We start from the raw sequence: 12,446 nt of genomic DNA, 5'->3' as shown, positions 1-12,446 counted from the left end.
GACTTTTCAGGGACAGTATTCAAAGATGAGGCAGACTGTGAACCCTTCAGTGGTCCCCAGCTGCCCCTGAATGTGAGTATTTGTGGGTTGGGTTTGCAAAGCGGCGGAGCTGCGTTGGGAAAACGATTTGAGGGAAGCCCCTCGGAGAGCAGGAAGAGGAGGTGGATTTTGTGCGGAGGAGGAAGACCTTGTGCGGCTTTGGCGGCCAGAGACGAGCTGGACTGGGCTGAGGGCAGGCCTGTGGCGAAGCAGAGAGGGGCACCTAAGCCAGGGACCCCCACGCAGCTCGAGGAAGGATGGAGAGGTTGCAAAAATCCTAAAGGGAAAAGCTCTCCCGGCTGTAGGCCAATGAGCAGCGGGAAGGAGGAGTGAGGCTGGGGAACTTCTCCCAGAGCCAGTCAGAGGGGACGGCTGCTGGGAAGCCAATCAGCGCGCCCGAGCCTGCAGCCCCTCTGCAGTAGTTATGCCAGAGCGCCCTGTGTAGAGCGGCGGCGAGCGGGCAGCTGGGCTGGGCTGCCAGGAGCCAACGCGCGCGCTCCGTGTCCTCCTCTCGCGCCGCTCCCGACCAGTCCCCGCGCCGCGGTGCCCCAGGAGTCCCCTCAGCCCCGCACTTCGCACCCGCAGGCTCGCCGGTGCACGGCTACCGCCGTCCTCCGGCCGCGCGGTTGGCCTCGCCCCGCCCCGCCCGGTCTTTCCTCGCCCCGCCCCGCTCCGGTCAGCCCCGCCCCGCCCCGAGCCTCCTAGCCGTTCCCGCCCTCGCCCAGCGCCCAGGTAGCTGCGAGGAAACTTTTGCAGCGGCTGGGTAGCGGCAGGTCTCCCGCTCCTCAGGGCCACTGCCAGGCTTGCCGAGTCCTGGGACTGCTCTCGCTCCCGCTGCCACTCTCCTGCGCTCTCCTCGCTCCCTGCGAAGCAGGATGGCAGGGACCGTGCACACCGCGTGCTTGGTGGTGGCGATGCTGCTCAGCTTGGACTGCCCGGGACAGGCGCAGCCCCCGCCGCCGCCGCCGGACGCCACCTGTCACCAGGTCCGCTCTTTCTTCCAGAGACTGCAACCCGGACTCAAATGGGTGCCTGAAACCCCCGTGCCAGGTGAGGAGGAGTCCCTCGCGCGTTCCCCGCGCCCAGCGGAGAGCCCAGGGGCGCATGGTGGCCGTCCCCCGAGCGCGCTAGCCCCGCGGGGCCGCGGTCATGCGCCCTGCCGCTGGGCGCCTGGGAGTGGTCGCTGTGCCCGGATCCCGGCCAGATCTACTGAGGGAGGGAAGAAGGGTGTGTGGGGACTGTGGCCGCATCTCCCGGGCTCGCTCTGCTGTCAGGGAAGATGCGAGTGGGAGGAACGGCTGGGATGGCCTTCTCCCGAGCACCCATTTTTTTGGCAGGGCGGGAAGGTGGGAGCTGGTTCCCCTGGCCTCGGCGGACTGGCTCCCCACATCCAAGCTGGCGCCTCGGGAATTTGCCGCCCTCGCTTGCACGTACGTGCCCCTATTTCAGCCCTGGCTGGACCGCGGCTCCGGCCATTCTTTCCCCAACCTGCCCCCACGCCCTCCTTTCCGCAGCCTGGGTTCCCGAGGCTCACGGGCCCAAGTGCAGGCAAAGTTGAGGAAGATCTCCGAATTCGCAGCGGCAGGTAAAGACACGCTGAGGGAAAGTTTTCAGGAGGAGGGTCCCCAAAATGAGGAGGACTGAGCCTTTTCCTTCAAAACAGCGTCCCTTATCTAGGTTGGTAAAATCGTTTCAAAAACGGTGCTGCTGGCCCAGGGTGCAGGAGTCCAAAGATGATTTAACTCCTCCCCTTCTCAAATTCATCTGCCTTCTTGACAGGCTAGACCCTGAGGGTCGATGATTTTAGGTGGAGGAAAGTTTCTGAACGCCTGCCTTTTGTTCTGCACAATCAGATCGTGTTGTAAGGGCATATTTTAACCTTAGCTGAGGGCTGCCGCTGTCAACAGATGAATATTAATGGCCTTATGTGATTGACTGTCCCGCGGTTGGACTCCTAAAAGCCTGCCCTAGAATCCAATTAGGATAAGTTGCTACACTGACAACGCGGGCAAGAAGAGTTGGTTTCAAACAGGTTAATTTACCAGAGGGGCGCTCTGAGGAAACGGCCGGTTACGTTTGCAAACCGTCAGACGTTTGTGGCCTCCAGGGTCTCTTCCCGACCCTTGCATCCAGCGAGGCGCGCGTCCCGCGCTTCCGAGGGACGGGAGGGTAGCCCTCGCCAAAACTTGGCTCGTGCCTCTCAACAAGTCAGGGAGGCGGGCCTGATGCTTGGACCAAGTTGTGAATGCGATGCGCGCCCTGTGGGCGCTGCCAGGGAGCGTTCACTAGCGGGAGGTTACCTAGGCAGCCAGCGCGCCTTCAGCCTTTTCTTTAGGTGGATGAAAAGAGCCGAGCGAGCCTGCTGTTTAGTTGCAAAGGTAATTGGTCACCCTTTTTGGTGAGTGAAGTGCATTTGCGCATATGTTAAATATTGCCTTGCAGGATTTCGCTCTAAGGGAGGGTAGAACTACCTCTTCCCCTGGTAAGTGTTAATAACGTAGCACGTGGGCGTGTGCAGAAGCTGTAAGGGGCAACCTATGAATCCGTTCCACAGAGCAGAAACAACAGGCGAATCTCTCTCCCCTCCAAGTGCCATGGTAATTAGATTGCTAAGGCCAGAGAACATGCTTTGTTGATAATGTAAAAATTGGTCCTCACAGGATGAGCTCCCACAAGATGAATGGGTCGAGGGTTGGAGTTGGGGCCCCATTTGGCTGATTTGAAGCCAGGGAGTAAAGGTTCTGCTTAAAAGAAGAAAAAGACCAGAGGGAACAAACACATAGATACTCATTTAGCAACGCCCCCCCCCCCCCACATTCATGCAGGCACCTCCCCCCCCACCCTCCCCCAGCTCTGGGGCTGCCTAAGTCTTTGCAGCATCTGTATAAAAGTATTGGCAAGACCCACGCACTGTGTGTTGGAGATTTGGCCTGGGCTCCTTCCCTGTGAGATCCCTTACTCTTCACCTAAGGATGGCCATGCCATAGAGAACAGAGACTTGTAATGGAGATTTTTCATTTTCCTCGAGTATTTCCCAAATTCGATAGGAAAAATCACTTTCCAAGGGCCTTCACCATATAAACTCGACATTCCCTACTTCACTTCTATTTAACAAACATACAGTGTTGAGCACCTTCTACACGGCAGGCACTGTTCTGACTTGTACTGGAGCAAAGCCAAACTTCAAATATGGTGATACCCATACAGCTACCATATATCCTGGATTTTTTGGGACAGCGCAGATTTCCAATACTCTGTCCTGGCAGGAAACCATGTGTCCTTAATTTTAGTTGGGCAAATATGGTCACTGTAGATATGGAAAACACAGTGAAAATCCTAATGTCCATGTGTGGAAAGAGCTCATCAGTATTTCTGAGAAGAGATAATAATGGCAGACTAAATACAATGGCAAGTGCATAATTTCAAAGTGACTAAATGTGTAATTTGCTGCTGTCGTTGAGTGGTTAGAAATTGAAAGAGAGCTGCAAATTGTTTGATAGTTAGGAACCATCATGATGGCCGCTTGACTTTTTTTTTTCATCTATATTTTAAGCCATGTTCAGTTTGCCCGCTCCACTGTATTAACTGCATTAAAGCTTTCTTTGTCCCAGATAAAATGAGATTTGGTCACAGTAAGGAGAAATCCTCAAGAATGTCCTGTCTCACTTAGGGGGAGCATTTGAGATTGACTGCTAACTTCGGCCATTAGCAGAATTGGGTTAGAGCGGATAAGGTACATTTCTTATGCTAATATGGATGAGGCTAAATGGCATTTGAAATCAGCCAGCCTAAAAAATAAATCACTGGTGCTGAAGGACTATGCTAGACTTCCACAGAGCTGATCTAAAGCCTTACGAGCTCATGTTCCCATTTCTTTTAGAGTGTTCAAAGGCACAGGATAGCAATTCTAAATAGCATGTCCCCAAAATCCATAGATCTTTTCATACCCTACTCTTTTTCTTTTTTTTTTTTTTAAGGATTTGTAACTTGGAAAGTACCACAGATGGAAACCAGGCACACAGAGTTAGCATTTGGCAGAAAAATCCATATAACTGACTTTCAGTGCAGCTCTTTTGCCCTTATTTAATTTAGAAAAATTCAGAAAAAAGCCAATGAGCTCATAAGTCTAGATGTTTATTTTGTTTTGCTTAACCTACCCACAGGCGCAATCAAGAATGGATACAATTTTAGGCAAAGAAAGTGAGCTAGTAATCAGACAATGATGTTTCCAATTGTCTCAAGGGAATGTTACAGAAGTCTGAAAAAAATTCCTCTAAACAAAAATCAAGTGTAATTCACTTTATGAATGCCATACACCACTTTTGTGGGGGGTGGTGGTGAAGCGGACGGATGGGAATGAGAAAATCAAACAAACCGTGGTAGTGTTGCAACTCCCAAAAGACTGAGAAATCGTGCCTTAGAGGGCCCTGGAAAGTGCAAGAACCAATCCAGAAGGCCAAATACCCGTATGGGTAAAAGGCAGCCTTGAAGAGCCAAAATCGACTTGGAGTTTCTCAAAATAGATGAAACAACATAAAAATAAAAATCAACATTCTTGAAACAAAGAGAGTTTGGTATTTGTTGTTGTCGTTGTTTCTAAAGTGTGAGAACTAGCAACCGTATCGGGGTCGCCAGCTGTGGTTCCCCAATTAGTTTGAAGCAGTTAGCGGTACTGATGTCGGGAGAGAGAATAAGAAGGGAGGTGGGTGGGAAGGTTTTCTCTCCTCTGAGATTGCACTAGACATTTGGGTGAGCAGGTGATTTGTTAAAACTTTGAAAAAGTTGTATTAGCCTGTGCTAACTTGGAACAGTTTGGAGGATTCTTTCAAATGTGGTCTGAATATCTTTATTACGCTCATCCTGATGATTGGTACCGAGGTGTGCTTAGAGAGAAGCAGTAGTCTGATGGAGGAGACAGCTGATGATCAGTGGAGCACCTTGGCCTGAAAGGAGTCTGAGACTGCCCGCTCCTGGCAGGCTCTGTGTTAGGTGCTGGGGGTGCCGAGAGGAGTAAGACACAGTCCCTTTTGTCAAGGCGCTCACAGTCTAGTGGGGGAGCGTACAAGTAAACAGGCTTCTCAGGAAACTTGTAGGATTAAATAGGGTGAAAAGGGCTAGAAAATACCTCCAGGAAATTGGCTGAAATGATCACAATAGCCAGCCTGGGCAAGGAAAAAGAACTGAAGAGATGAAGTGGGAGATAGGGAGAAGTTTCTTAATAGGGCCGCCATCTTAAAAAGAGTTTTCTTAATTCTTGGAGCACATTCCGTTTGTAAGCGTTAGGAAATACAGGCATAAGAAGATTTTGATGGATGCTAGATGACACAGATGGTGTCAGTTTTGCAATGTGGTTTTTTACTTATGGGCTGGTAGGTTGTATCCAATATTTTGATGCAATATTTTTGAGCATTCTGCTACTTCCATCTTTAGAGTTGCAATGTTTGCTGTTCACTGTAGCCTAGAAAAAGGCTGCTTATTACCAACCTGGGAGAAAAGAGGCCTGGATTTGTCTGCTATGAGACAAGACAGAAAATATGTTTTCTCCTTAAATGGCAGCTATCAATGACCACGCCAACTTTAGTGTTTGATGCATATACAAAAGCATGGGTCTTAAGAGGTATCTTATTACTCATTTCTAAGAAAATTGAAGATAATCACTTATAACGTGCACACGATACATCATTTGGAAAGAATTTCACTGGGGATCATATTGCTCAACTGAAAAGTTCTGGCATGCTGAATTTGTACATTTTTGTGAATGCTTCCTTTTACTCTGATCTCTAGCTTTTTTCTGCATATGGTTATTTGTGTGTTTTAGATTATAAGCTTCTTAAAGGGAAAGCACTGCATTTGATGCAGTGTTGAGCACAATGCTAAGAGTACCATAGAGCATTTAGTAAATAATTGACGATAATAGAATTTCTAGGTTATTATGTCTTCTCTATGAACTCTCAAAATACTTTCTTAAGCTGTATGTCATCTTACATATTTTAAAAGCGTAAGTCCAAATTTTTATGTTGCTTTATGGGGGTATGTGGACAAACTTTTCAAACTACATCTATTTTGACTGGAGACGGATTCAGGCTTACCTCAGTTAGCTGGCAACTCTCACCATCAGGCAGGGCTTGTTAATGTTGAGTACCCAAAGAACAAATTGAAATTAGCAACATTGTTATGACTAGCTTAGTATCGTTAAACATCAACAATTATTATAGCACATAAATTGTAAGACATCTCTTAAATCAAACTCTCTTTGATTTAATGTCAGCTAGACCTTTCTTGCTCATGTTGACATTACCATATTTGGGAGTTGAGCTGTAACACATGCACAGACCTGTTGAAGTACCTCACCGGTTTCTGTAACCTGGGATCAGAATTTGTGCACAGGCTCAATTCTAGAGACCATACCGGGAGACAAGATCTATTCAGCCCTGGCCGAGCTTATAAACAGGTTTGATGTTTTTGGTAATCTAGGGTCTAATGGAAAGTGTGGGCAGAAAAATCCCCCACTCATCTGCCCATATTTAGCAAATTGTCTGGCTTGAAACAGGATCCCTAGCACTCCATTAAGAAATGAGCATCAGAAAATAGAATCCAAGTCATGGGCCCCAGACTGGCTTTAGAGACAGGATAAAGTAATGGGAATTTACCTTCTGAGGTATAACGACAGAGAGAACGCGATTCAGAAAGCAAGGTGAAGGAGGGCACATCAGCAGAAAAAAATGTGCGTTTTGAAATGCTGTATGTGAGAGAAAAATGCTCACTGGAACATTAGAGTCTTACTTGGTACCTTGTTGAATATACAAAGTAAGGAAGATTTAGTTCTGTACTTTCAATTAGCCCAACTAAGGATCAGTTATCCACGTGCTATTAGAAATATTTATTTGCCATTTTTAAACAAAAATGAATCCAGATTGATTACCAAGAAAGGCTTTTTTACTTTTGCCTTTTTTTGTGTGTAGCTGGATAAAGCCTTATGTGCGAGTTTGTATTTTTCGTCACGAGTAAAGAGAAGTCAGTGTTAGGGCCAAAATGCATTGCTAGTTTTCCGAACAGTTAATTACTTCTAGTAGCTGAAATTGTATTTATACGCTAGATTAGTAAATCTGCTGAGCTCTTTGAAGTATACTTAATAGGCTTATATTTATAAATTATTGATAGGAAGGGAGATAAAATACAAGTGAAAGTGGCAATAAGAAGGGACAGGGAAGTTAAAGCCATTATAAAAGAATCCCCCACTTATTGTGTTCTATCCCTTCCCCGAAAGTTGAAAGATGTACATTTATCAGAAGTGATGATTTTGAGAATATTCTGTGCTTTTCAAAATTTCCCCGATGAAGCATGCATTTATTTCTTATAACTCCAGAGTCAGGCAAGATTTTAGAGTAGAATTTTAATTGGCCTTTTGGAGTCTGCCTTTTGAAAATAAGTTTATTACTGGAAAATTAGAAATCCTGATTTTGGCATCTTTAAGGTACATGTTCATTATTATCTATATCTTCCCTACTACACTGTGTCTCCTCGAGGTTAGGGGCTGTATCTTATTCATCTTTGTATCCAGTTTCTAGCACAGTGCATAGTACAAATAAAAGGTGCTTCATAAATCTTTGTAGATTAAATGAATGTATGGAGTTAAAAATGTATTACAAACATAAAATTTCCATAAAGCCAATATTTAAGTAGTTGATTCATTTTTACTAGTATACTAAGGTTTCTCAAAAGGTAACTACTTTTTCAGGTCAAAAATCCACTTGTCTATAGGTAAGTGATAAAGGATATTGGTTTAATTCATTCAGCTGCGCTCTAACTCCCCGGAAGAAGTACACTAGCCAAATCTTACAGGAGGTAAGTATTTTGTGCTTGTTTACAAGGCTATTCTACGTAGTTTAAAGAGAAATCAAATATCCACATGTACATAAATGCATATATTTATCTTCACTTTACAGGTCTGTGGTATTTGGGTTTGTGAAGATAATGCAACTTGGTGTCAGTTACAGATCATACACTGAATGCATGCGTTTTTCCTTGGTATTTGGTGTCTCTTACCTATAACTTCAAGCTTCATAAATGTACATTTAAAAGGACATAATCCAAAGTGGATTTTCAGCCATGGAAATTTTATTGGAGTAGGATAAAGGGCCTCATGAGACTTCTCTTAATTTCTGTATGCATTAGGGCAAACTTTTAAAGTCAGCTGAGAAAACTTAATTAGGTGGCTAGGGATGACCCATTGGGGAGTTCTTTCAGATAGAGGCCCAAGTAGGAAAGAGGGTAAAAAAGAAAGGGATGATGTTCATTTGAAAATAATAGAATTCTATTTGCATACTTTCTTCCTTAATTACGGTACTGCGCCCTCTCTCCCAGACTCTGCATACTGGTACTTAGAGTATGCATCAGCACCCTGGGATTCTCCACTGTTCTTTGTCAAATTTTGATTTGGATGAGTGAAACTGAGGGAAATATGACGAAGAGAGAAAGAGTTAGAGTGACAGATACTGGGAGGGGATTAAAAGCCCTCACTCTGGTATATATCAGAAAGTTAACTGGCACATAACAGACTGAAAGGATTAGAAAACATTTGGATTTGGAAATTTGCATGTGTGCAGAGATAATACAGAGATATGCTCCAGTTGCGTTTGGTTCCCAGAAATGTTTTATCTGTACTTCTTTTTATTTGGGTGTCTGTTTTTTGAAGTACATAGCTTTTTCATAGCCTCTGCCAGACCCTACGCTCGTTAAATGCAGGAGCCATGTTTGATTCATCATGATGTCCTCTAGAGTGGTGAGTAGAGTGCCTGGTACAGAGTTATTAATAAAGGTTGAAATGAATGTAGAATGGACACCTAAAGACATAGTCTGGAGGACTTGATCACTGTCGAATGAGATCCTGGGATGGCATACACCTAGAGAATGATTGGTTCTCTGAATACATCATTGGCTAAGTTCATCTGCAGTAGAGACTGAGGAAGAGTGATGGAGTTCAAGCATATTTATCTATTCTCTGCTGTGGTTCTGGAAGCCTTGTTGTCCCTCTTTCAGAATTGAAGTTTGAGGAGAAAGTGACAAGTAGAGAGAGATTTTTAGCTACAGCTTTATCTAAATATGCTGTTTGGATATGTTTTATATATATATATATATATATATATATATATATATATATATTCATAGCTTATATATGTATAAATATATGTTTCTATTATTTTGATATCAACAATTACTAATTATGTGTTATTTAAGCTGTTTGAAAGTTGTTAATTGTTACTCTTAGCAGCAGGTGGACTCTCACAACCATGCCTTACATTTGTGTCATGAAAGCCTAGCTTTCATGTATCTGAGTACAAACAATGTAACCACTCAGAAAGTGTCTGCAGGTTGTGAGTTCCATCAATCTGCTTGGTTCCAACACACACACACACACACACACATATCTGTACACTCGTACATACACACATATAACATCCCTACATTTGTCTGCCCTTAATAATCTAGAGAATAAGCCTAACTTACACTGGGAACAGCAAGGGGGTACAGCTTTTCAGAGCTTGAATAAACCATTTTCAGTTGGATTGGCCCCAAATTGTTGCAGAGCTCATTGTCACTGATATCATGGAGCTCATTTATCAAGTTCCATAATTTCCCTAAGTACAGAGATGTGATCCTCATTAACGTAGTGGCAGTCAATCCATATTGTGAATTTGGCTGATTTTGGAGAACTACTTCTAGCACTGGCTGCATTACATGTTGAGCTCCATAGAAATGAGAATGTGACCCAAGAGGTGGTGTCCAAGTTAGGTTTCATGGAGTGATTGTGTTGGGGACCGCATGTAACTGTTTTGGAAAACAGATGGAAATTCTCAGAAAAGGAACCTACTAATAATGAACTTTATATGCTATCTCTGCATGAATATTTAAAAGTTTTTCATTCATTCTTTACTTCAACCAACATTTATTGAGCACTGATTCTATACCAGGTGCTGAGCTAGGAGCTGGTGAAGGAGATAAAACCATTGCCTAGAGAGGGAGCCAAAGAAGGAAAACCATGGGTGTCAAGGCAGCACAATGAGAGCTGCCATAGAGCTGGGCACCAGGTGGGGGTCTGGGGACTGTTGAGCTACAGTGAAAGGGTGCCTAGTTGCCTTAAGTGGGCAGTCATGTGAGGTATGTGCAAAGTTATAGAGGTAAGAGACAAAATGACACATTCGTTGGACTGGAATAGTTTGCATTGATTAGAGCACAGGGAAAATGGAGGAAAGATGAATTAGAAAAGTAGGCAGCAAGTGCTAAGGAGTTTCCTTGAGCTGTATCCAAGGATGAGGAGGAGCCATGAAAACATTTTAAAAGAAAACATTATTCAGTATGGAGGATGACTGGAGGGTGAGTGGTGGCAGAGAGTTTTAGTAATGCAGGTGAAAAAGTGGTAAAGTAAATAGAATAAAAGATAAAGCTGAGAGAATAGAAAAAGTAGAGTAGACATAACTTAGTGACTGGATGTGAGGACGGAAGGGAGAGTCTGGAACTTCTGGTTTTCCTGGGTGGTGGGGCCATGGCCCATAATAGGTGCTCAGTAAATATTTGTTGAATGAGTGAGTAAAATATAGGAGGAACGTATTTTTAAGGGGTGAAATAACGAGTTCAATTTTGAACAGGTTGAGTTTGAGGCGGTCCTTTGATCACTGAGGCAGAAATGTCTGCTAGGTCGTTGAGGTTGTGTTTTGGATCAGAGAAGAGAGAGAAATCAGGGCTGGAGATACATACTTGGACATTATCAGCATGGAGATAGTAACTGAAACTCTGGAAATAGATAAGATTGCTGGGAAATCGTGTATATACTCTTCTGAAGTTCACGAGAAGCATCGTTGAGACTCATCAGCATATAGGCTTAAGTTGGAAGTCATGGGTGTGGGTGACATTTTCCAGGCTTTTGCATGTGACATGTCTTAAAATGTATTTTGCCAACATCTGGTGATTTTTTTTAAAAAACTGCCAAAGACGTCAAGAACTCTCTTGATTAAGAGAAAGTATGAGTATATGTTGTCATGGTCCCAGACTTTGCAAATAAGATAATGTACTATCAAACAAACACACACACACACACACACACACACACACACAGAGGGAAAGAGAGAGACTTCTAGGTAGAGAAATACATTAGAATCAAGGGATCAGATTTCTAATATTTTTGATAGCAATAATTAATAATTGTGTGTTATTTAAACTGTTGGAAAGTTGTTGATTGTTACTCTTAGCAGTGGGTGGTCCTTCACAATCATACCTTACATTTGTGTTGTGAAAGCCTTACTTTCATATATCTGATATACAAACAATGCAACCACTCCTAAAATGTCTGCAGGTTCTGAATTCTGCTGACCTACCTGGTGCCAACATGGAGGCCCCTCTGGCCCTCCCCCTGGGGAGCACTCTCCTACTCTGGAGAGTGAAAGCTATAACAGTGTGTAGCTTTTGGAGCTCTGGTCTCTGTTCCACCTCAGACTGGGCCCTGCTTGCTAGTCTCTGAAACATGGTTCTAAGCAAACACTAGGAATACTTGTGTAATTGGGCTGGTCTTGTCTTAAATGTCTATGGAGATGTAATGTTTTTTGGTTGGGGGTGGGGAGAGAGGGTTGGATAATTTTCTGTTTCTCTGGCATGAACAGTTTCCTTAATTTCCCTGTTGTTCAAGAGGTTGCCTTCATCAGGGTTTCTACTTTCATTCAACATAAGCTTGAAATTCCTTCTTCTCCAGTAGATTTTTTTTTTTTTGGTAAGGAAGATTAGCCCTGAGGTAACATCCACCACCAATCCTGTTTTTGGTGAGGAAGATTGTCCATGAGCTAATATCTGTGCCCATCTTCCTCTGTTTTATATGTGGGACGCCTGCCTCAGCATGGCTTGATAAGCAGTGTGTAGGTCCACGTCAGGGATACAAACCTGCAAACCCTGGGCCTCTGAATTGGAGTGCGCAAACTTAACTGCTATGCCACTGGGCTGGCCCCCTCCAGTAGATTTTTTGAGGCCAGTTTCAGGTTGATGGGTTGATGGAATAGTTTTAAGGGCCACAAGGGAAGATTATGGAAACTACAATTTACTGAGTGCCTGCTATGTGCCAGTTGCTTTACACTTAATCTCTCTAATCTCCACAGCAAACAGGAAAGGTAGGTGGTGTCATCTCCATTTTACAGATGAAGAAACTAAGGCCCAGAAGGATTTGCTTTCCCAAAGGTTGTGTAAGTTATGGAGCCAGGATTTGCACCCAGATTTGTCTCACTCCATAGCTCATGATCTTTCCAGTATACACACTGGATTATGAAGGGAAGGAATATGGTCTGGATATGAAGTATTTGACTTAAATTCCCACACTCTTTTGACTTCTGTGACATTTTTTACTCTGGGTTCCCCTCCTACTGTAA

The 12,446-nt window shown here is 44.2% G+C and overlaps 1 protein-coding gene across 2 annotated transcripts in view; it reads left to right on the top strand.

Annotated features, from left to right (window-relative positions):
* The first annotated feature begins 454 nt into the window (after nt 1-454).
* GPC3 (glypican 3) overlaps nt 455-12,446 on the top strand; it is a 404,151-nt gene continuing 392,159 nt past the window's right edge. The window contains exons 1-2 of one of the 2 annotated variants that reach the window (XM_005614508.4): nt 455-1,089; nt 1,377-1,469. In XM_005614508.4, the coding sequence (XP_005614565.1) occupies nt 915-1,089; nt 1,377-1,469 (268 nt within the window). In that variant the 5' untranslated portion in view covers nt 455-914. The remainder of the gene's footprint in view (nt 1,090-1,376; nt 1,470-12,446) is intronic. The other variant, XM_001488331.7, reaches the window with a different exon arrangement.

This window comes from Equus caballus, chromosome X, assembly GCF_041296265.1.
Source record: "Equus caballus isolate H_3958 breed thoroughbred chromosome X, TB-T2T, whole genome shotgun sequence".
In the NCBI taxonomy this organism is placed as follows: domain Eukaryota; kingdom Metazoa; phylum Chordata; class Mammalia; order Perissodactyla; family Equidae; genus Equus; species Equus caballus.
Note: the sequence above shows the minus strand (reverse complement) of the source record. Positions and strands in the feature narration are given on the sequence as shown.